Consider the following 26,332-nt stretch of genomic DNA (forward strand, 5'->3'; position numbering starts at 1 on the left):
AAAAGGCTTTGTTTCTCAGAGTCAAGTTTTATTTAATATATTCTTTTCCCTATGCTTCTACCTATAATTGTTCCTGCTACCTCGTCTTACCCTCTTTCCCATTACCCACAAAATCCTAACCAACTCCTATTTTCAGATCTTCAGTTCGATGCTCCTTCCTCAAGAATGCTTTTCTTCTCCCTTCAAGTCTGGGTTAGATGTTCTTCCTAGGTTCTCTCATAACCCATCTCCCACTTCCCCACCCCCACCAATTGTAATTATCCTACTATACCATATGCTTCATGCAAGAAGCTCAGACAGTGACTTCTCTGAAGTCTCAAATCAAGTGAGAAGTCATCGCTTATCTCTCTGATGTGAAAGCTCATTGCTCTTCCCAATATAGTAATTTGAATTGACTGATAGGCAATGGAGAGCATTTAAATGGGCCATATTCATATTTGCACTTAGAAAATTCTGAGGGTAATAATAAGGGCCAATTTGTGAGGAGACAGAGCCAGGCATATTGGTGTGTAGCTCTTGCAAAAATTAAGTTTGGAAATGGTAAGTGTCCCTCAGTGGCGAAGATAAGATAGACAAAAGAAACACTTTAAAGTTGGATTTAGTCATTAATTAATGGAAAAGTACTATTTAAGGCATATCTCAAGCTTTAGGTGACTGGGTGATCAATGGTTACCCCAACTATCTTATATTTGAGTCATTAAATATTAAAGGTGATTCATTTCCTTTGGAAGGGTCTATGTAGGCTCAATTTGCCCCACATATGTTCTGGATTCTTCTCAAAGCTTTGTAATTTGGATTTCCTCACTTAGGTCTTCTGAAAGTTATAGTCCTTAAATATTACATCAGACCCTTAATCTATGTCTTGAAATAGGTTTTTCTTCTCATTTTTCAGTTCCTGGGGTTTCAAGGAGGAAATATCAGATGACCCTGTGTTTTATGTATGAAGGTCTTATTTGTTAACCTCAGGAACAGTTTAATGTTTAAACATTGTTGTGTAAATACAAATTTCTTGCCATCCTTGAAAGGATGTGTAGTGAAAGGGCAGTTCTTGATATTCTCTAAAGTATATTAAAAGTCAAACTATTTGCATAACAATACTAACATTATTGTCATTTTCCATTATCATTCTTTTTTTTTTTAACTTTTTGGCTTTATTTTACTTTTGAGGGAAAGAGAGTCAGAGCATGAGCAGGGAAGGGGCAGAGAGAGAAGGAGACAGAATCTGAAGGAAGCTCCAGGCTCTGAGCTGTGAGCACAGAGCCTGAGGCAGGCTTGAACTCAGAGAGGGTGAGATCATGACCTGAGCCAAAGTCGGATGCCCAACGGACAGAGCCACCCAGACGTCCCTCCATTATCATTCTTTAACAAGGAGATGTTTCCCAGAGGTTACATGAAAAGACTGAACACAGAGCAGGTATATGAAACCTGCTGCCCTGCATTAAGCTAGACATTCAGGAGGTTGGAGGAGAAAGGGAGTCTCCTGGGAGAAACTCAATAATGGCAGAATGCATTTCCCCCAAGCCCCAGAGCAGAGTCAACTCTGAATCCGACCAGCAGGGGGAGTCTGTGCCCTGTTCCATGAAAGAGCTCTAAGAATGTGCTGGAACTTGGATGGACTGGGGGTATCCTAGGAATGAGTCTTAGGCCACTACAGCTATTGACTTTAATTTCTCAGAACCTAATATTATTGTTTTTTGACTTTTACATGCAAGCATTTGACCTTTATATCAAGGTCAATGATTAATTGCCTCACTTTTTCCCACATCTCAGTTCTCTCTGGTATTCTTATCTATTCACAAGACCCAGAGAGCTTTTTTGGAGATTAAGGAAATCTTAAAAATCTCTATGCCTTGAATCATAATTTTATATTTTAATTATTGATTGATCTTTTGGTAAACATTTCTATTTTCACTCAGAGCTTAAACTTTCCTCTCTTACTCAGAGTTTCTTTCCCAGAAAAGCCTGGGGGTGTTAAAGGTTGAATTATATACCCTCCAGATTCAAATGTTGAAGTTCTAACTCCCAGTACCTCAGAACATGACCTTATTTGAAAACAGGGTTGTTACAGATGTAATTTGTTAAGATGAGAATATAGAGGAGAAAGATGGGCCTCTAATCCAACATGGCTGGTGTCTCTTTTACCAAAAGTAGAAATTTAGACACAGATATCCAGGGAGAAAATCACATGAAGACAAAGGCAGAAACCGAGGTGATGCATCTATAAGCCAATGATTGCCAGCAAATCACCAGTAGCCAAAGGAGAGGTGTAGAAAAAGTTCCTCAGAAGGTTCCTTAGAAGGAGCCCACCCTACTGACTTTTTGATCTTGGACTTCTAGCCTCTAGAAACGTAAGACAATAAATTTATGATGTTTAACCACACAGTCTGTGGTACTCATTCACAGCAACCCTAGCAAATTAACATAGTGGTAACTATGCTTCTAAATTATAGGCCTTTGCAGGTCTATTTTAAGATGTGCGTGAACCTAGAAATGGCTGGAAATAGCTTTTAAAGGGAGAAATATTAATAAATGTAAAAGTCTGTTTTGTCTAAGGTGGAGGGAGGATGAGGAATGTGTTGTTTTCAGCTATAAAATTAAAACGAGACAAAACCAGTTCTGTGAAGTAAGTATATCTTCAGACATAGGGGTTCCTGCCCATTCCACAGGTACAAGAGGCAATTTATAAAGTGCTTACATCGGTTATTTATTGCCAAAGTATTTCATAGTTTTTAGTACTAGTCCAAGTCAGCTTACAGAGCATTTAGCACAAGGGAAGCCTTTGTTTTTAAATGAAATCACTCTTTTCTCTGTAGTATGACCTCTGCAAGATTTGTTGAGACTGTTTTTGAGTGACCCTGGAAACCTATCCTGCAGTATTATTTGCTGTGTATGTGTGTGGGTTGTGTAGGGGATCTAAGGGTGGCTGGATGGCTCAGTCACTCAGTTGGTTAAGAGGTTGACGTTGGCCCAGGTCTTGATCTCAAGGTTCATGATTTTGACCCTGCAGAGCCTGGGGCCTACTTCGGATTCTGTGTCTCCTCTCTGCCCCTTCCCCGCTTGCACTCTGTCTCTCTCAAAAATAAACAAACATTAAAAAAATTAAACTTATGGCACCTAATGACTAGTGTTTAAACCATGGAACCCAATGAAATCAGTTGGAGAACGAGCATAGCTAAAGTAAAAAGTTGGGGCCAACACCAAACTTTTAGGTTTCAATATTTAGAGAGTTGAAAGGGGAAAAAAATGTAGCCAAGGAAACTGAGAATCAGGAAGAAATCCAGAGAATCTTGTCCTGGAAACAGAAGGAGGAAGGTGTTTCAACAAGTACTTAGATGGAGTACTAAAGAGGAGGCTGTTTTACTGGGATGTAGAATGAGATGGCGAGAAAACTGTGCATTATAGTTGGTTAAACGAGGATCATGGTCCATCTAGGCCAGATCAGTGTCAATAGCAGAGGGGAGGGCAGAAAGCAACTGAAAAAGAGATTAAGAGAGAAATATAATTCGGAGTAGTCTTCTTCCCAGTCCCTGGGGAAATTTTTTCCTGTAGTTAGAGACAGAAACAAAGAGAAAGAAAGAGAGGATACGCCATAGATGGTAAAGCGAGAGAATTCTGAGAATCTAACTTAAGACTCAATCAAGACTTAAGAAGTGCCTCTACTTTCTAGTTAAATAGCTAATTAATTCTCTCTTTAATCTAAGCCAGTTTACATTAGGTTTCTGTAACATAACCAAAAAGATTCTGACAAATACAGGAATTTGGTGACATACTCGAAACTCAAACTCAGTGCCACCTCCCATCTCTAGACTTTTTCTTGATTGTGGCCACAGAAGAAAAGGACAATGAACATTCCCAGGGGTCAGAAGCAGACACAAACCCATCAGAAACACTTACTTACTCCATAGCCAGGACAGGCCCTACTACCTCTAGCCCCTACAAGGTGTTGTTAGCAGTGGCCAGTGACAACTCGACACTGTTTCTCCTTATCCATTTTTTTAAAAGGAGAATTATATTGAGATTACCCTGTTTTTAGGAAGGTTATATTTTTTATTTAATCTTTTGGTGTCATTATGATGTATCTCCTCTGAATGTAGGGAGAGAGGAAGGCACGTAATATGGAGATCTAAATGTGGAGCAAATGAAGTAACTTGATATGACTCCTTTTTGTGGAGAGGTGAGTGCATTTTGGGATTCATGTAGAATAGATGCATCATATTATGCAGGAATATTTTGGGAAATGCATATGCTTCTGAGCATAATCGTATAATTGTACTTGACACCTACAGCATGGACTTTAATTGGCCTCTGTTTTTATGTCTACCTTTTCTGGAGAAATGTTTTTCCTGGCTCCAATCCTATAGTAATTCTGTGGTTGTCAATCATCATATTTCTAGCTGGAGAAAATGATCATTGAGCACATGACCTAGGTTCTACTCAATTCTGATACTCCATTTTCCTGACCATAAAGACTGATCCAGGGTAGGTCACCTGAACTAAGATGGGCTAAACAGAGTCCTTTTTCATTCTCTTACGAGGGAAAAAATTGTCTTACTATTGAGGTCATGAACCTGGAAGGCTTTAAGTAACATTTTTTTCCCACTGTGCGAAGAAAGATTGTCCGCGCTGGGAAATAATGAGGAAACATAAAGGAGCAGCACCAAGATACAGAGGTTAAAAGAGACAGAATATGATGACCTCATCTGAGTTTGTGGATCTAGTTGTGAGTGGACAAAAATCTACTTCTATGTCCCCAGTTATATAAGCTAATAGTTTTTCTTTTCTTAAAAAAAAATAGTTGGAATAGTCTAAGAAAGTGATAACAGTGTAGGCAGGCAATTATTTTAAGAAAAGTCATTATTTTAAGCTATCAATGGACATCTTTTGTTCATGGGAATTACTATTAACATGTTTATATGCTAAAGAGAAAAATCATAAAGGGTGAGATAGATAATGCAGAAATGAATGGGGGTGGGGGTTTCTGAAATTACAGGGGTAAAGGCTTTGTGATCTAAAAGATGGGCTTCAAAGCCAAATCAAAGGGCTGGCCTTTGACAGAAGAATATCTTCTCCTTTTGTTTAATAAGGATGCTTTTTCCCTTTTAAGTAATAGAAATCCAATTAAAGTAATATAATAAGGCCAGCACAGAAGAATGAGTTTTGAGGTAGAGCAGTTGCAAGGTTGGTTAATTCAGTGGCTCGAGAAAGTCATCAAGCTCAGAGGTGCTATCTTTTGCTCCACCATCCTCAGTGTTAACTATGTCATATAAGATATCTGTAGCCATTTAAAGTATCAAATTCACTCAAAAGATACTGAGAAAAAGAGATGTACTTCTTCCCATGTGTCTTTAAAAAAAAATCTGGTAAAACCCCTTTATGGGGCTTCAAGAGCCTCTCCTGGATTGCAGGCTCATGCTTAAAATAATCTTTTATACCTGGGAATGAGACCAACATGATGGTTTAGTTTAATTGTGATTCATTCCCTGGGGCTGGACAAGGCCAAGCTTCCCTAAACACATGGCTGCCAGCTTATCCAAATTGGGTGCCTGGGAGCAGGGGATAAATAAGTAAACAACTGGTGGGAAACAGATTAGCTGTGCCTGCTGCAGTAAGGCACATAGAGTAAGGCTGGTGGGGAAGGTGAGGGGATAGCCATCTGGCAGCTTCTAGTTTTTCAGTAAATTATTGATGAGGTGGTCATTGGGGGTGAGAGGTGGGAGTGGAATTTTAAAGAGAGAGAAAGTAAAAAATGATATTTGAGGAAAGAATAGAGAATAATACTATCTTGGAAAAGAGGAAAGACAATTTGTTGAGAGAAAAATAGAATGATAGTTTGATTTCAGGGTAGTGGTACTCAACACTGAGATTTATGTTCATTAATTTAAAATGAAAGTGGTCAATCCAATTTTGTAAGTTTTTCTTCTAATAGCATTCAAGGAAATTATGTAATGCTAATAACTTCCTTGACCACTGAGAGCTAACTAGAAAGTCATTTTATTTTTATAGAGGTGAAAATCATTTAACATACAATTAACCATTTTGAAGGATGCAATTCATTAGCATTTAAGAGATTCACAATATTGTGCAAACACCACCTCTTTCAAGTTTCAACACTTTTTCTTCACCCCAGAACACTTTGAAACTTTAAATAACTGGTCCCATAATTCTTCTTCCTATCCCCTAATAACCATACATTTCCTTTCTGTCCCTATGGATATACCTATTCTTGATATTTTGTATGAAAAGAATCACACAGTATGTGACCTTTTGTGTCCTGTATGTCTTTCACTTAGCCCATGCTTTTGTAGTTCATCCAAGGTATTAGCAAGTATCAGTATCTTATCTTTTACGGCTGAATAATATTCACTGCATGTCTACAACACAATTGCTTTATTCTTTCATTTGTTAATGGACATTTGGTTTCCATCATTAAACTAGTATGAATAATGTTGTGTAAGCATTTGTATGCAAGTTTGTGGGTAGAAGGACGCTTCCATTTCTCTTGGGTTCATACCTAGGAGTGTAATTGTTAGGTTATATGGTAATTAACTTTTTGAGAAGCCACTCAACTGTTTCCCGCCACAGCTATACTATTTTACATTCCCAACAGCAATGTACAAGGTCCCTATTTCTCCACATCTTCACCAATATTTTTTATTTTCCATTTTTTAAATTATAGCCATCACAGGGACTATGAAGTGGAATCTCATTGCGGTTTTGACTTGCACAACAGTGCTATTGAACTTTTTCCTTTCATTTTCTTTTTGAATTAGGAAGTATTTCCATTTTTTCCCCACACAACTATTTACCAAAATTACAAATGCAGATTTATAAAGTCACATATCAATAATGAAATAAGAAGAAAATTAAATGTATGACATCTTGAAAAGTTCCAAAGACATACACCTTGGGCTAAAACTCTACAGTTGAATGGTCGTTGCACAATAGGTGATACTCAGTCCTGCATCTTCTCAATAAGTTCTTCCTTATATTTGTTAGACTGATTCATTCTCTTGTTAATCAACTGAGATTTCCTACTCTTTCTTGACTCAGTTTTGCTAACTGGTGTGTTTTTAAGAAGTTTCCCATTTCATCTAGATAATCTAATTTGCTAGCATCCAACTGTTCACAGTATGTTCTCCTAATCTTTTTAATTTCTACAAGGTTGGTAGAGATTTCCCTTTTATTTCTCTTTTTAGTTATTTTTGCTTTTTCTCTCTTTTTTAAAATGTCAATATAGGTAAAGATTTGTCAATTTTGTGGGTCATTTGCAAGAACAAACTTTTGGTTTCATCAATTCTACTGATTTTCAATTCTCTATTTTGTTTATCTCTGCTTAGTCTGTATCATTTGCTCCTTCTACTGGCTTTGGGTTTAGGCTGTTCTTTTTCTTCAAGGTGTGAAGTTAAATTGTTGATTTGACAGGGTTTGTTTGATGTAGGTGTTTTCAGCTATAAATTTCCCTCTGGTACTGACTTTGCTGCATCCTCTAAGTTTTGATATGTTGTGCTTTTCTTTTCAGAGAGTATCACCTTATGCAGATAAATAGTTACATCATTGTAGAATAGAATGCAACAGCAAATTGCTAGATCTTCCCCTAATGTATCTATATGTGGAAGAAAGAATAAGATTCCTGTATCTGGCTGCTGTGAGGTGATGCTACGTACACATGAGAATTAAGATTATAAAATTAATAAATGGAATGATCTTAGTAAAGATTGCTCCTAACCAATTTGAGTGTGTCTTTTAAGTTTTGACAGAATTCACCATTCCTCCTTCTGGGGAGTCTACAATCTAGTTTGAACACATATGACTGGAAAAATACCCTGTAAAAACATAGCAAGGTAGCATGTAAAATCCTATTATGGGCACCAAGGTCCTAATGTCCATGAGTTGTAGAATTGAGACTAACACATAGATCTCTGACTCCAAGTCAAGGTTTCTTAGAGGACAGCTAAGCCTGAGGTAAATATATCTAAATCAAAAGGATATTCAGACAGAGACCCTTTATAAGAGGAGAACAAAGAGATGGGTTTGATGCCTATAGAAATAGGAAGCAAGATGTTAGGAAAGAATTCTTGGGTCTTAGAAAAAGACAAAATTTTTCTTTCAGGTAAATAGGTAAACATGCTGAGAAACAAAACTGAAGGCCATGTAGTTAGTGGGGAAAAAAATCACAGGCCTCATCTTTATAAGCAGCCTTAGAATTAAGGTTGTATATAATGTAAAACCTGGAGTTGGAGGCAGGCCAATGTAGATCCAAAACCAACCTCTCCTTGTTAGCTATGCACAAGCTAATTCACTCCTAGAAGGATATAATTTCTCATTCTTTAAAATGGGTGTAATTTAAGAAAAAAAACTATAAGCCAAACTCCTTATAGACTTTTGAGCTTTGGACTAAGGTAGCTTGTGTACAGACAGCACCCAGCAGAATGAGTGGTATGGTGTAACTACCAAATAAACATCAATACATGCTGTTTTCCATAGAATTCACTTATTGGTGGTTAAAAGCATGGGACTTTGGAATCTGATAGTGTGTCAGTAGAATGCTTATGGTAGTAAGAGAAAATTCAATGTCTAAACAAGAAGGAAACTTATTAGTTCACTATGTTTGAGTCCAAGGGAGGACGTGCTTCAAGAGTAGTTGATAAGAATTTCAAAAATTTTGGCCACTCGTCCATTCAGAGTGTGGCTTCATTATATATTGGTTTCCTGGATGCTTGTGGGATGGCTATAGCAACATTCATATCTGGTAGGTGAGAGAGAAGAATGGCTCTCCAAATCAAAATTCCTCCTGAGCAGTATGAGTGGTCCATATTGGATCACTTCTCCTCATTAATAACTGTGGCCAAAGAAATGCCAGACTCTGATTGCTGAAGACTGACTCCTGAACCAATCAGCGGCAAAGATGATGGGATTTTCATGATTCTCCAGTCCCACTTCAGGAGCTGGGGTCAAATTTGGGCTTTATGGAGTCAGACCCAGTGTCCACTAGTGTAGCCTTGGGTTCTAACACTTAACTCACTATGTATTTGGGCAAGTTATACAACTTTACCGAACTTAGTGAATTCCTTTATCTGCAAGGGGGGAATCAAGATGAATTGAGATACACAAAGAAAAAAGAAAACAAAAGGTTCTGAAGAGAGCTTGGAATGTAGTAAATACCCAGTAAATTGTTACTGTCATTATTATTATTCAACTCTATACTTTCATATTACATAATGGTTTTTAAATTCTCTGCCTTTCTGGTTATAACCTAAGTTTTTTTGAGCATGTAAGCAATGCTTTTTAACCTCTGAAGGCTTACTTTTAATAAAGGTCCAATATATTCTATAATAAGTGAGTAAATAAGTGAGTATCTATTGAATGAATAAATAAAAGTTTGAAAATAATAGAAGGCAGATATAAAAGAAAGACAACCAAATGGGAACTGGATGAATTATAAGTCAGATAGAATATGGAAACAAAATGGGCCAATCTGAGAAAGACTATGGGTCAACCGGAGAAAGAGAAAAAAATGCCAGATCTAGAGAGGCCTTTTCTGGAAACACTAGAGTGGTTGCCGGAAGTGAATGGAGTACAATTTGAGTTTAGGGAAACCAGCTCAAAAGTGCTGTGATGTCTTCCAATACTGTGTTTTATAATTTGATAAATATGAGATATTTGAATAAAACCTTTATCAATACTTAATATAATCTAGAGGAGGTAGAAGAAATAATTAGTTAATAATAATAATAAAATAGCTACAAAGTACAGTTTCAAGTATTATTCTACATAAACTCATGTAATCCTCAAAACAAACCTGTGAGCTAAATGCTATTCTTTTCATCCCCATTCCCATTTACAGTTTAGAAAATAAAGCCTATAGAAACTGAGAAACTTGCCTCAATCACAGAGATCATAAGCAGGAAAGTGAGATGTTTACCCAAAGGGTCTGATTCAAGAGTCTGTGTCGTTACCCATGACACCCTGTACTGTGTAATAAAATAAGGGTGCCTCAAAAACCCCGGCTGCATCTCCAAACCATCAAGTACTTGGTTGAAATGTGTCACTGTCTGTGAGGAGCCCGACAGGTCTCCCAGGTCACCGTGAGCTGAAAGGCATAGCCAACCCTTCATGACATATGTGTTCCCTCCGGCTCTCCCAGTGCACTTCTATAACCTCCAGAACATAACAGAATGGCTGTGGAGCACCAACTAAACAAATAATTGTTAAGTGAATGACTGTGGGGATGAGTGGATGCGGATCAATGGCAGTATATCTGTGAAGTTCCCACCTTACTTCCGTGGCAGAGCAACCTCTTTAGGCTTCTCCATTTGGTAAACTGGCTTTGCTAGAATATTTGGAATAGTATGAAAGAGATACTTAAAGATAATTCATGCCTTCAAGGACACACTAGGAACTGGAATGAATACAAGGTGTGTGTCCCTTTGCAGAGACTCTCAGAATTGTTGCTGAGCTGTAGAAAAAATGCACAATCAGCTGTGTGAATAAAAGGAAGTGCTAGTCCAGGGGCTCTCCAAGGGGATTCAGGGATGAGGCACTATCAAACTACCCTTTCCACAAGAGGAATCTACAAAGAGTAAAGCAAAGATCATCTGTAGACATTTTCTGGTGATGGCTAGCCTAAATCTGCCTCCAATCAGACTTTAACTTGAAATTCCTGCATTTCCCTTCAGCTGCTTTCTAGGATAAACATTCGAGGGAGTCAGAATTCCCATTTTTTTCTAAAGAGCTGTAGTCCCTCAAGAGTTAAGTTCCAAGAACTATATACAAAAAACAATACAGATTTCAGCTGTACTAATAAAGTACAATCTTGAAACATAATAGAGGTGAGCATTGAAGTTGTTGCCTTAGAAATCTCTGCCTGTTGTAACTATGTAGTCTCATATCTTGCTCAGAAAGATCCTTATTACTAACTATAAAGTCAACATTATTTTCTTCTCTCTATACTAATCTTTGTTAGCTATGAGGAATATTCCAGAAGCCATTTTCATGTTTAATAGATATTGGTAGCATGCAATTCATGTATCAATTAGACTTTTAAAAGGAGCTTTAAAAAATTACTGGGGCACCTGGGTGGCTCAGTAGGTTAAGAGTCCAACTTCGCTCAGGTCATGATCTCATGGTTTGTGGGTTGGAGCCCCACGTCGGGCTCTGTACTGACAGCTCAGAGCCTGGAGCCTGCTTCGAATTCTGTGTCTCCCTCTCTCTCTGGCCCTCCCCCATTCATGCTCTGTTTCTCTGTGTCAGTAATAAACACCAAAAAATTTTTTTTAAATCACTGTATTTGCATGCCCTTACAAGAAATGTCTTTAGCTTGCAGCTTCTGAAGGAACAAAATCAAAATTACTTGAGCAAGTTTTCTGGCTGGAGAAAAAACTAAGGGCTCTGGATCATAAAGAAGAAAGTGGGGAATCATATAAAAAAATGGTCCTTGCAAAAAACCAGGTATGTTGTAGAAGAAAAAAATCATCTTTATCTTAAAAAGTTACCTAAACTTAAATGAACTGACAATTCTGCTGTCATTTCTGGCTAGGTTGGAAGTTCATATTTAAGTTCAAGATGGTAAATAATATTTGTGTCTACTAAATATAACTTTAATCCCTGATGAATATTCACATATAAAAATTAATTTTCTTTTTAAAAAAATTTTTAATGTTTTTTATTTATTTTTGAGAGACAGAGAGAGAGTGTGTGTGAGCAGGGGAGGGTCAGAGAGAGAGGGAGACACAGAATCCAAAGCAGGCTCCAGGTTCTGAGCTGTCAGCACAGAGCCCAATGCGGGGCTTGAACCCACGAACTGTGAAATCATGACATGAGCTGAAGCTGGATGCTTAACCAACTGAGCCATCCAGGCACTCCTAAAAATTAATTTTCTTAGTATATTTCAAAAGTTTGTTTGATATGTATCCTTCAAATCATATTCGATGAATATTCTATTTATTTTGTAAGTGTTAACTATACAAATGACTCCTCATTTAAAAAAAATTTTGTTAATGTTTATTTATTTTTGAGAGACAGAAGGAGACAGAGTATGAGTGGGGAAGGGGCAGAAAGCAAGGGAGACACAGAATCCAAAGCAGACTCCAGTTTCCACGAGCTGTCCGCACAGAGCTGGATGCAGGGCTGGAACCCACAAACCATGAAGTCATGACCTGAGCTGAAGTCACCTGCTTAACTGAATGAGAGACCCAGGCACCCCCAAAAGTCTCATTTTTGAGGTTGCACTTAGTCAAGGAATAGTTTCAGTATAGTAAAATGAGTGGATTAAAAATTTGGCATATGCTTTAATCAATTACCTTATAAAAAGTTATTAATCTCTGAATCTCTGGGCATTTACATAAATTTTTTTCTTGGTCAAGTCAAATGGGTTTGTAACTACCTTGGAGATAACTACCTATCTATCTATGTCTATATATATTCAAATAAAAACATATCCATATGTTACAAAGACAGGATAGTATCAAACCTGCTTGATACCATATATATTGGTTATAAGGTAGGTAAGCATTACCTTCAGTACATCAAAGAAACACTATTTTCCCACTCATTTCCTAAATCTTAACATATTTGTGTTCTTTGTTGTTGGGCTCTTGAATAGAAGGGAAGCGAGATAGGGATGGGAGTGAGGATTTCTCAGTGATGATTTCCAAAGCATCTAGCTGAGACAGTGCTGCCATTCACAGGATTTGAGAACTGGTACTCATTTATATCTGATTTGCTTTGAATATAATAAAAGAAGAGTTACACATTTTGTTTCTAAATTTTTCTCCTTTGTAGTACATTGAGAAATTGCAAGCCAAAGTGAAAGCTTCCCAGGAGCAACTTATAGCCCATGTAAGTGTTTTTCTCCTTTTTTTATTCCTTAATTTATATCACGGTTACCCTGTGAATGAAGGGTAATTCCTTAGAAGTTATAACCATGGTCTTCTTGCTGCAAACCAAATCACAAGGCTAAAAATCAGTATTATTACTGCCTCTACAAAGTTGCTTTCCCTAAGTAGAATTCTAATTTATGCTCAAGACAAAAATTACAAAACTAATCTCTCGTATATAAACAGATGGTCTAATCAGCTACCAGCAGGATAAGAGAACCAGAAACTAGGGGTGGAAAGACACGGAAACCAGGCTAGCATAGTGAGTGAATGGAAGTAGAAATGATTGGCACATTGAATACACACTTTGAATAGTGCTTCTTGAACTTTATTATATCAAGAATTACTTAGCAAACACTTAGAAACAAATTACATGTAGATTTCTGTTTTCTGCATGCCTAGGGTAGGATCTAAGAATTGGTACTTCTACATGATGCCAGATTGTGGTAATGCTGACGCTACCAATTTTTGACCATATTGTTAGCAGTGCTGTGTTATATGTATTCATTCTGCCCAAGTCTTGTGAATTTTAGGCAAGTGACCATGTAAACAAATCAGATAGAGAACTGTTCATTTTCCCTGCAAGTATCCCCACTGAGAGAGACTCTGCGAACGTCTAGGGTGTATTTAGCCTATCTTCACGCAGAGAACAACTAATGAACATGTGCCACGATACCCTTGTGTATTCAGAGCCATAAACCAGGTGTCATCCTACCTCTGTCCTTCCTCAAAGACTTGCTCACCTTCTTTTCAGTCATTTCCTCTATTTATATCTTGGGTGCTGGGAGATGACTTTATTTTCAGTTTATTTATTTATTTTGAAAGAGACAGAGCACAAGTGAGGAAAGGGCAAAGAGAGAGGGAGAGAGAAAATCTTAGTTAGGCTCCTCAGAAGTCAGTGCACAGTGCCCATCGCAAGGCTCGAACTCACCAACTGTGAGATCATGATCTGAGCTGAAATCAAGAGTCAGATACCTAAGACTGAGCCACCTGGGCACCCCAGGGGGATGACTTCTTGATTAAGAACATTGGCTAGTCATGTTAAATGGCCAATCTGAACAACAACAAACTTTTCAGACCTGTTTGAGACCTGAGGGCCTACAGTCCAGAAGTCCTACAGAAAAAGACTGCAAAATAACAAATTTGGGTCACTATCCCTTTGAAATTTGAAATGAACTTAATCAGGATAAAATCACGGTAAATGACTTTTTTTTTTTCCGGAATAGAGAAAACCTAATCTGCTTTTAGCTCTGACTTCAGAATCTCTTTTGGCCTTTTATGTTCAAATGACCAATAGTGAAAATGATTTAAGGTCTGCATTTGTGACATGGTGACATATTCAAACAAAAGCATATCTCATTAGATCAGTATTCTGTTGCAGATGGCTCCCCCAGCCTGACCGGGAGGGTGCCAGATAATTACTATTGTCAGAGGATGTCTCCTCATGCAAGATTGATACCTACAGTCATTCACCCAGGGTGGGAAGAGCTCAGAAACTTTTTAAGGAGAGTATATTGTTCGCTAAGGTTCTGATATTAGCTTCCAGCATCTCTTCATGAAAAGCTGATTAAAAAAAACATAGTCACAGATGCCTTCAGGAAATTCCTGTGGTGTCTTCTTGCATTGCATCGCTTCTGCAGATTCTATTCTTGTACCATGCTGTTCCTGGCCCAGGCATGTCTGAACTGGGTTTTCTTTCTTGTATTAGGGTATTAATATCAATAATTGAGATTATTCTAAGTGTTCCATGTTGAGGTTTTAATATAGCAGTGTGGTCACAAAAGCTTTTCTTTGATTCATCAAGAAGATTTAAATGAAAATATTAGTTAATAGTGTTTATTGAGAGTAGATTATGTGGTAGGTGCTTCACTGATTTTCTGTTTTAAATCTTGACACAACCCAACAAAGTGGGCATTATTTTTCAGTCAGGTAAACAGAATATTTGAGATGAGATCTTTTGTCACACATGTCAATTCTGAAATCTATGTTTTTCCTGTCACAATTTGCTGCCTTTCCAAATTATGTGCTCAACATGCCATTTCACGTATCAAATGGTGTTTATAGAGGTTCTTTCTGCAATCTTCCTTTTCCCTCTATTCACTCTGAGTGATTCATCAGTTCATAATGCTTCAACTCTCACTTCCATGCAAATAAACAACCTCCTCCACCCCCATCAAAATCTTTCTATCTTAATCATCCCCTAATTACAGCTCCTTAGTGCTGTAATGAGCATTTCTTAAGACAGTGTTCCTTTAAAATAACATTCCAAATGATGTTAAGAGGTATTCTGGAAAATAAAATGGAGAGGCGCTGGAAATGAAGTTAAGTTAGATGGGTTTAGTTACTATAAGACTTATCAGTGTATGATCAATATTCAAGAAAGGGCAATAGTATGTTGTTTTCCAATGACCAGGAGACTGCTGGTCTAAACCAATGACAAGTTTGGAGACTGCTGGCATACTGCATCAAATTAATGCACTGTGCTTCTTAAGTATGATTTGAATATCTTGCTGACAACTTAGGTTCAGCATATACAAAGTCAAGTTTATCATCTTCTAATCCTATCTCTTAAATATGCACCTCTTTTTGGAAACCTGGCCATAGCGTATAATACCATGATACTGTAATTTATTCTAGATCCAAACCATCAAGCAGCATTAAAATCCTACCTTTCTCTGTCTCCATTCCATATTTAGTTAGTTGTCAGGCTGTGAGTATGTTTCTAAAAGTTATCTAACATCTGTGTCTGCTCTTCCATCACTCTGCCATATCCCTAACTCTTCTTGATCATCTTATCTTTTATTGCTACTGGTTCCACATTATTAATATATTCAAATTCAGGACCATCCACTGTCTCTCACCATAACCCAAATCACAGTGTAGCCCTCTTGCTTTCACACCATCAAGTCCTGTTTCAAGAGGAGAGAAAGGATAAAATGCATGTGCAAGGATGCAGGGTGGGGGCAGAAAACCAGAAAGGGCCCAAGAGTAACACTGAAAGAAAGGGTGAAACCTATTGGAGTGCCAGAGAGGAGAACAGTGAATGAAGGACCACGGTGGTCAGAATGGAACTCTGTAGATGGGGCAAGGGTATAATTGGGATAGGACACTGGGAGTTTCTTGGGAGTTATTGAGAATACAGTATTATTAATATTAAGAATACATTGTTCTTCAAGTATGAACCTGAATTCCCCTAAGTGTTTGGGAGTTGTGTGTGAAGTTTGAAATGTATGTTCACACTGCACCTCCTAAACGTAATACTACTGTAGGATATGACCCTGTGGTCATCCACTGGCTTCTCTGTCTCTACTCTGAATGAGGTTTCCAAAGGACCATCCCTACCCCCTTGGCTCCCTCTTTCTTTCCCTGCTCTCTCTCTGCCTCCCACTAAATGAGCTAGGAAAATGACATCCCATGTCAGTTGGTGCCCTGTGAGTTTGCTCTCTGTGTTGTCTTGGTTTTGGACTATCCTTCCCTCTGCTCTTTATCCAAATAATCCTCACTCTTCTTGCAAGACTCTTATCAGGGATCAAGCTCTCTGTCAGCCCCAGATTACCTTCCCTGGGCTCCCATAGCCTCTTGTATATGCATCTATTTTAGCTCAAAATACTACTTTCTATTGACATTATCTGTTGATATATCTGTCCCCTACTAGACTTGAAGGTCATTGAGGGCAACATCAAGAATGTGTCTCTGCATCCATTATCCCAAGTACAGGTCCAGGCACATTGCAGCCACTCATTCAGGACATTTGCTAAAGTGAAAGGAATTTTATTCTCATCATGTAATTTCCCCTGTTCTAAAGCCTGCAGTAAGACAATGGTGGCCCAACACTCCAGAATAAAGTCCAACCTCCTGACCGTGACATTTATCACTGAAAATGAGAGCCTGACCTCATTTCCCTGCCTGCTCTGTATCACACATCTATGACTCTCAGGAATCCCCAATGCATTCCTGCCCTAGGGGTTCTGCTCATGGTTTCCCTTTGCCTGGAAAAATCTGTCCCCACCAACAATTTTAATAAAGAATGACAGATATTCCCCATTCTTCATCAAAATTGTTCCTGCCAGGAAGTTTCTCCTGACCATCAAACCAGAAGTAATCTCCCTTTCTTTGGCACTTTCACAGCACGTCTCTAACCCTCTGTCACTTGTCACACTATGACCCACAAGAGAATTGCATGATGAACTAGCTCTTCCCCAACACTGTGAGCTCCTGGAGAACAGAGAGCAAGGATGTTTATCATTTTGTTTGTTTGTTTCATTTTGTTTTTTTAAGAATAGTTTATTGTCAAATTGGTTTCCATATAACACCCAGTGCTTCTCCCCACACGTGCCCCCCACCATGACCATCACCCCCTTCCCTTTCTCTGCCTCCCTCTTCAGTCCACAGTTCATTTGCAGTATTCAATAGTCTCTCATGATTTGTGTCCCTCACTCTCCCCAGCTCTCTTTCCCCCATTCCCCTCCCTATGGTTCTCCATTAGGTTTCTCCTGTTAGACCTATGAGTGCAAACATATTGGTATCTGTTCTTCTCTGCCTGATTTATTTCACTTAGCATGACACCCTCGAGGTCCATCCACTTTGCTACAAATGGCCATATGTTTATCTTTATGCTTCTCACAGTGTCTAGCTCAATGCCTTGTTCAGATTTCACTGAAGTGAATTATTAAAATGGTCAAATTAAAAATAAAGTTATTTTGTTAATTTTAGGAACCTGCTTTGAAATTTTATTTCTTAAAAATGTCAGTTACATAAAGTGCTACTATAATCTGAAATTGATACTTTCAAGATATAACATGGAAAGGAAAAAAGGTAATGATCTATTAAAGTGGAAAGAGAAGGAAAATGTAGCAGCAAAAGAAAACACGATTCTGGGAAAACCCCTATTTCAAAAGAAGAAGAACATCTAAAGGAAATGACCTTTACATGAAAATTAACAAGCTTGTGGCCTCATTTACTCAAAGTTCGCTTGTCTAAAACCCAATAGTTGAATTATATTTTTGTATAATTAAATTGATAGCTATAAAATGGAAGAAGACAGAAGCCTAAAAATTTCAGACTGAGTTGTCACTGCTCATGTTTTGAAGATTAAAATCTTATCTCATTAACTTTATGTAGTCACAGCTTATACTTTTCAAAGATTACAAAGGGTCATGAGAGCGCACATAGGTACCCACTCAGAGCCACCCACAGGGCGAACCTGCCTGGAGCATTTTTATCAATCCTTCCCACATGATTACTTATCTACCTAGAGGCCTACACAGGATTAAACAAATATTTGAAGCAAATGTTTATAACTGCTCAAAGGTAATTGTTCATGTTAGGGCAATTTGAGCCAGGACTAGGTGTCTTAAGGAAAAATATCTTTTTAAAATGAATGGCTTCCAAATTGTTGAATCCATTGCTTCACTATTTTTAGTACTTGAGAGTATTAGTACTCAGACCTGACCATAGCTAAAAGTTTTATAACATTCAATGGAATTATTTAAAAAGAGAAACCTGGATAATTGCAAAATAGATACTTGAGTGTTATGTTATTCTTAATACTATCTTGTATGCTTGAAATATTTCTAATAAAGTAAAAGAGTTAAGGATATCTAGAAGAAGGAACCATTCCAATGAACTGTATGGTATGATTCAAGCTGTAGAATAGGTAAGTGTGTCTTTATAATCAGAAGCTCCTGACCTATAGTTCCCAAGGACATATTTAAACCTGGAAGCAATGGTCTTAAAGCTCAGAGTCGGGAAAATAAAGCATGGGAAAGCCCACCATAGGTACTCAAGACAGAATTTTCCTGAAGACTTTATTTCACTTCTTCCTTTCCATCTCTAAAGAAGCTATCAGCTGCTAAAAATCTACAGGGGTTCTCAGTTTAGATGAAGTACAAACTCCTCTTCCCTAGAATTTCAGGCCCTCTGTTAATTGATCTTTTCCTCCTAATGACAGAGACATGGACTGTTTTTGTTGTTAATGTTGTTTCTTGGCTACACAAACATCCATTAACATCTTTGGCAACAGTACTCTGATATCCTTTTCAGTTGTGTCTCTTCCATGATGCACATTCTTGGAGCTGTAATTCAAAGTAACCTATCACCTAGCAGCTGAGGAGTGAGCATGTTCTCTAAGCTAATTGGATTCTGAATATTAATTGAGGTGAAGCAAGAGAGGAAGAACATTTGGAACTGATAGATCCTACCAGTGATGCCCGAATATCATGATGAAGGAGTTTGTTCTGTTCCCGTCTACTTATCAGTCTGATTCCTGTCCATTTTAGGAACCATCCAGAAATCCTGACTTAAAGGAAATTCCCTTTTGCTTTCAACTAGTCAGAATCAGATTAGGCTTTTAGAGGTGAGAAGCTGTAATTCTTACGCTGTCCATGTAGTTCTCAAAGAGTGGTCCCTGGACTAGAATCATCAGAGTCACTGGGACTTGTTTGAATTGCAAATTTTGAGGCCTCATCCCCTACCTCCAGAATCTGAAACAATGGGAAGTGTGATCCATCAGTATGTATTTAAAAAAAAATTTTTTAATGTTTTATTTTATTTTTGAGAGAGAGAGAGAGACACAGAGTGTGAGCAGGGGATGGTCAGAGAGAGAGGGAGACACAGAATCCGAAGCAGCCTCCAGGCTCTGAGCTGTCAGCACTGAGTCCGATGCAGGGCTGGAACCCACAAACTGTGAGATCATGACCTGAGCTGAAGTTGGCAGCTTAACCGACTGAGCCACCCAGGGCCCCAGTATGTGTTTTTAAAGTTTCCAGGTGATTGTGATGATGGCTGATGTCTGAGAAGTGCTGTATTGTCCAGTAAAACCCCTGCTTTCAGGCTGGACTCTCTGTTCTTACCAGAACCATGGTTCCTAACCAGCATCTTGCAATTGGGGGTCAGCTTCTCTGACCTCATGCTCCTACATCTAGGAAACCTCTCCAGGCCTGGTTCTTAGTACAGCAAGCTTGGAATACGGCACACTGGACATGTTCATTTGATGAGCCAAACACAGTGTCCCTGCTCTTGTCAACCAAATCCCAGATTTCTATATCCTCCAAAAGTATCACTTCCTTCCTGAAGTTTGTCATGACTAATGCTAAGATAAAGTGACAACAATGAGTAACAGCTTAGAGTCATATAACAATTTACAGTTTCCTAAATGCTCCCACCGCATTATGTCATTTATTTTTCACAACAGTCCTGTGAAGCAGGTATTACTACTCCTCTATCAGATGAAGACAGTGAGAGTCAAAGACAGAAAGAAGCCTGCTCACAGCCAACAGCTAGTAGGTAGCAAAGAAAAAATTCTAAGTGTAGATATTTTGATGCCAGGACCTCTGTTTGCCAAGTCTAATTTCACTTTTTATTTATTCATTTATTTTGAAAGAGAGAGAAAGCAAGAGTGACAGTCACAAGCACATGAGTTGGGGAGGAGCAGAGGGAGAGGGAGAAGGGAGACAGAGAAGCCCACACAGGCTCCATGTTCTCAGTATGGAGCTCCACGCAGGGTTCAATCTCATGAACTATGAGATCATAACCTGAGCTGAAATCAGGAGTCAGATACTTAACTGACTGAGCCACCTAAGCACCCCTGATTTCATTTTTTGTTTCACTTTTGATTCAGAATTTTTGCTGAATATATATGTAAATACACACACATAAGACAGTGTGTCGACAAATTAGTTTTTATGATCTTTTCACTTTATTGTATTCTATAGACCTCATGGCTATTAATCACCCTGAGGGACTTTGGTAGTAGGATCTAATGGAGCTATACCTGAAGCCAAAGAGCAATGGGGAAATTCTTGCCCTATGAGCCATTCTTTCAGAGCCAGACATGTTAATCAAAATGGAAAATTCCTCAGTGATTATTTATGAACACAACATGGCTGCATGTGGGATATGTCTTAGGAATATTTTTATTGCATTCATTGATTATATTATAGTGAACCCCTCTCTATAGTTTACCTTCTTTGGTTAGTTTGTCTGGAATGGATGACTCTTTGGTCCCTCATTTGAACCATCTATGTGGTTATTCCATGGTTCATCTCCTATATGCTTGATATGGAGACGTTAAAAGTCAGAGAAGAATAACAGGCTTTCAAATCCCACTTCTGAGTGTTACTGCCAAACTTCTCCGCAGACATGGACGGGGAAAGGGTTTGACCTCTCATTTCATACCAGCAGGTTGCTCCTAACTTAGAACTGGTGCTCTCTGAACTGTGAGCCATTCAAGCAGACCTGGCCCAGTAAGATGTGGCTAAGTAATTAATTTCTAGCATACTCACAAGGAAATATTAAAAATAAAACTTTGAAACTCTATAAGGATCTTATTAAACTTATCTTTTTTTTTCCCTTTCCCCTAGAAAACCAAGGCACAATAAATTACTGAGAAAGGCACTAATCTTATCTGTTGGATCTCCTAGTGAGGGCAGATGGAGACACATAGACGTAAGGCATAAATTTGGTCAATCACATCTTGCTAGCCTAGATTCTGGCTGACACCCAGGAGGCTCACTTTACCCTCAACCAGATTTGAGTGCTGTTTCTTTGTTTTCTATAGATAATGACTAAGTTTAAGCTGAATAGCCACCCAAGGACAATTTCTGCCACCCTAGCTCTTTAGGATCATTCCATGTGCCTGATCTTTGTCTAGCCACCTAACTGGACACACTTTTTTGTGAATATCTATTAATTACCTATGCATTTCTTCAAATACTTACTTTGGTGCCTTACTTGATAATCATGGACTTCTCACACCAACATTTTATCAAAGGAATGTACAAATTTTAGAGGCCCACATATTCCAGTACAGATCATTATTATAATGTCCATCTGCTTGACAAAAAAATCAGATTAGAGCAGTGCCTGGGTGGCTCAGGCTGTTAAGTGACTGACTCTTGATTTCAGCTCAGGTCATGATTTCAGGGTCACTGGATCGAGCACTGTGTCAGGCTCCACTTAGAGTGTGGAGCCTGCTTAGGATTCTCTTTCTCCCTCTCTCTCTGCTCTTCCCCAGCTCTTTCTCTCTCCCTCAAAATAAATAAATAAACCTTTAAAAAAATACTTTAAAAAAATCAAATGAGAATAATGCAAGATTATTCACAGCATTTCCCCCCTTTTGATTCTGAGCTGCATTAATCTAGCCAGTATGCTCACACAGAACTCATCCTATATTATTGCTAAAAGAATCTAATGCAAGTCATATTTTCATTATTTTTTTCTTAAGAATTAAAATCACTTTAAGCTGAGTGAGAATCATGCCCTCCCATTGTTGAGAAAAGAAAGATAAGCTATTGATATAGATCGAGAGATAGGCTTATGAGGCCCTCTTGTCTCATTCCTGCTAGAGAAGGGTAATAATGGAGAACTAGGTACTGGGCTTGAAGGACCTGACAAAGGTTCCTACAGTTCTGTTCTTCTTCTCTGTGGTGAGAAGCTAATAACTTTACTTAGCTTCACAAGGTGTTTTAAGAAGGTATACAAATGTGTGAAGAGGGGTAATACACATGAAAGAGCAAAGTGCTTGACACATACGAAGGTTCAACACATTTATGAAAAGTTATTCCAAAATGAATGGTTTAAGTAAAACTGTTCCACAATTTTTATGGGATTGTGATTAATAACCTTATGGAATAAAGTATCTCATATTAGCTGCCAGTTTATTTTATAGGTGGTTAAAGACAAAATTACTTTCTGAAGAGAATCTTCTATCCTATCAACACTTGTTTAGCTCATTTCTTCCCCTGGTGAATGTCTTTTTAAGCCTTTGGTAGAACTATCTCCTTGTACTTTTTCTGTTTCTCTATCTTTATCCCACATAATAAATTTCTTAAGAGTAGAGCCTGCATCTAATTCATGGTCTGTCCTATAGTCGATTCTCAACAAGTATGTGTTGAATGACTCCATCAGTCAGTCAGTAAGTGAATTGATGAATCAAAGTGGCAGCTTTTCAATTCAAGAGGTATCATTTCATGTCCCACAATTTCCAAAAGCAGGTCTCAGTTCTAGTACCAGCCTACCTGGCTATTGCTACTAGAGAGCTCTGTTCTTAACTACACAGTAGGGTGAAACCAGGAGTGTCACTCAATACTTTGCCTTAAACAGCTTGGATGACAGAAAGCATATCACAAAGTAGTACCTGAAATATAGTCCATGTTTTGTTTTAGAGAGGTACCCTAAAATTCTTCCTCAAATAAGTGAGGAAGAGTGCCAATTCCTACACTGTATCAAGTTGCCCTAGAATTGCTTTCATTGAATGTGGGAGAAGTGGTTTAACACAATGTTAATGACTTATTTTTGGAAGGTTTTATAAGAAAAATGTCCTGAACCAGAGAGCATCACCAAAACACAAACTCTACAGGTAACACCATGGCACTAAATTCATACCTTTCATTAATTCCTATGAATGTAAATGGACTAAATTCTCTAATCAAGAGATATAGGTTATGGGAATGATAAAAAATATTAATCTATATGCTACCTATAAGATTCATTTTAGACCTAAAGACACCTGCAGATTGAAAGTGAGGGGTTGGAACACCATCTATCATGCTAATGGACATTAAGAGAAAGCTGGAGTAGCCATACTTCTATCAGAAAAACTAGATTTTATTTATTTTTATATTTCTTAAATGTTTTGTTTATTTTTGAGAGAGAGAGTGAGCAGGGGAGGGGCAGAGAGAGAAGGAGACACAGAATCCGAAGCAGGCTCCAGGCCCTGAACTGTCAGCACAGAGCCCAATGCAGAGCTCAAACTCATGAACAGCTAGATCATGACCTGAGCTGAAGTTGGGCACTTAACTAACTGAGCCACTCAGGCTCTCAGACAAACCTAATTAAAAAAAAAAAGACTGTAACAAGAGATGAAGAAGGGTATTATATCATAATTAAGAAGTATATCCATCAAGTAGATCTAACAAATTATAAATATTTATGCTCCCAACCTGAAAGCCTCCAAATACATAAATTAGTTACTAACAAACATAAAGAAACTCATTGATAATACAATAATAGTAGGGAACTTTTACACCCCACTTACAACAATAGACAGATCATTTAAGCAGAAAATCAACAAGGAAACAATGGCTTTAAATGACACAATGCCCCATACACAAAAATAAAGTCAAGATGGATTAAAGACCTCAATGTGAGATAGGAACCCCCCAAAATCCTAGAGGAGAACACAGGCAGCAACTTTTTGACCTCAGTCAGAGCAACTTCTTACTAGACACATCACCAAAGGCAAGGGAAACAAAAGCAAACATGAACTATTAGGACTCCATCAAAATAAAAAGCTTCTGCATAGGGAAGGAAACCATCAGCAACACTAAAAGGCAGACTACAGAATGGGAGAAGATACTTGCAAATGGTGTACCTGATAAACTGTTAGTATCCAAAATCTATAAAGAACTTATCAAACTCAACACCCAAAAAACAAATAACCAAGTGAAGAAATGGGGAGAAGACATGAGTAGACACTTTTCCAAACAAGCCATCCAGATGGGTAACAGACACATGAAAAATGCTAAGCATCACTCATCATCAAGGGAATACAAATCAAGGCCATGATGAGATACTTCTTTACACCTGTCAGGATGGCTAAAATTTATAAAACGACAGATGTTGGCAAGGATGTAGAGAAATAGGAACCCTCATGCACTTCTGGTGGGAATGCGAACTGATTCAGCCACTTTGTAAAACAGTATGGAGGTTCCTCAAAAAACTAAAACTATAACTGCCCTGTGATCCAACATTTGCACTATTAGGTATTTACCCAAAGAATACAAAAAAATAGATTTTAAGGGGTACATGCACCTTGATGTTTATAGCAGCATTATCAACAAGAGCCAAACTATGTGTACATACATACACACAGACACACACAAATGAATATTACTCGGCAATCAAAAAGAATGAAATCCTGCCATTTACAATGATGTGGATGGAGTTAGCATGTATTATGCTAAGTGAAATAAGTCAATCAGGGAAAGACAAATACCATACGGTTTCAGTCATATGTGGAATTTAAGAAATAAAACAGATGAATATATGGGAAGGGTGGGAGGGGGGAAGAGAAGAGAGGAAAACAAATGACAAGAGACTCTTAATGATAGACAAGAAACTATAGGTTGATGGAAGGAGGTGTGTGGGAGATTAGTTAAATGGGTGATGGTACTAAGGAGGGCACCTGCTGTGATGAGCACTGGGTGTTGTATGTAAGTGATGTATCACTGAATACTACTCCTGACACCAATATTGCACTGGATGTTAGTCAACTAAAATGTAAATTAAAAAAAAAAACCCAGAAAATAAGTAAAACTATCCTATTAAGTTTATTATTGCTTGGTGTCAAATTGTTATTGAGGATATTTATTACTATATCAGAGAGTATGCCTTCTGCCGTATGAATATTGGAACGTCCTCTATGCACTGGGCTTGCTTTTACTCCATGGATCTTTTCTCTAGAAATGGTTACTTTGATGACCAGAAAGTCTAGAGTCAAGTTATTTGTGCCTCACCTCTAACAAGTACTTAGGTAGGATGTCAGGACATCAATAGTGTGAACCAAACTTCTCACTTACCCCATCTTACTTTCCTGCCTTTATTCATTTATTTTAGTGGCCTATAACTTAGTATATTACCTTTTCAAGCTATACTAAAGTATTTCTGATATGCATAATTACCAAATTAAATCCATGAATTATAAAGGAAGTAATCAGATTAATTCCAGATGTGGCTCCATTGACTACACAGATCTGATGATGTAAGTATTTCAATCTCACAATGGCTGTCATTAACAGTAATAGGGTAGATAGCCATCAAGTTAAGAAAGGACCTTGACCAGATCCCTACCACTTTTCCTTTGATGGTTTAATCTCCTGACCTCGTCCCCTTCCTTCTACTGACAAATGACATTCAACAAGGGCATGCTTTGAACACGTGGGATTCAGTAAAGATTTCCCTAAGTTCTAGGCTCCATCCCTTCCCAAGGTGGAGTCTTTCCTTTGCTTTGCCCACTGCTTGCCTTTCAAAACCTGGGTGCTTCTCTCTCAAGTGACACGCCTCTCTTGACTCCTCAGAGAAAACTGTCCTTTCCTCCAGTGCATACTCTATTGATCTTTCCTTTAGTCTTTACTTGACTCTCTTAGTTGAGTCCCCAAGTTCTGAGACTTGGCTTTAGTGTCACATATTTCTTGATAAAAAGTAAGTGTTCAGTAAATGCCTTGTTGAACAAATGACCGAGTAAATAAGAAAATCTGTCTATGTGTATATGACAGTTGCTTCTTTATGTGGATTTTAAAAAACAAATAAAAACCAACAAATTAAGTATCCTCCTCTAGTTGGCAGCAAATCATCTAGAAAAGATACCAAGAAATTATTTATTAATAATATTACCCTATTTTCAAAAGGGAAGAAACAAAAACAAAAAAAATGTATCTCGGGGGTGGAGCCAAGATGAC

At 38.0% G+C, this 26,332-nt stretch overlaps 1 protein-coding gene across 9 annotated transcripts in view; it reads left to right on the forward strand.

Moving 5' to 3' along the window:
• CCDC192 (coiled-coil domain containing 192) overlaps positions 1-26,332 on the forward strand; it is a 198,459-nt gene that overhangs the window by 43,977 nt on the left and 128,150 nt on the right. For 8 of the 9 annotated variants that reach the window (XM_029941834.1, XM_029941833.1, XM_029941832.1 and 5 more), the window contains exons 4-5: positions 11,317-11,448; positions 12,781-12,837. In XM_029941834.1, the coding sequence (XP_029797694.1) occupies positions 11,317-11,448; positions 12,781-12,837 (189 nt within the window). The remainder of the gene's footprint in view (positions 1-11,316; positions 11,449-12,780; positions 12,838-26,332) is intronic. The other variant, XM_029941835.1, reaches the window with a different exon arrangement.

The sequence above is a fragment of the Suricata suricatta genome, chromosome 6 (genome assembly GCF_006229205.1).
Source record: "Suricata suricatta isolate VVHF042 chromosome 6, meerkat_22Aug2017_6uvM2_HiC, whole genome shotgun sequence".
Taxonomy (NCBI): Eukaryota; Metazoa; Chordata; class Mammalia; order Carnivora; family Herpestidae; genus Suricata; species Suricata suricatta.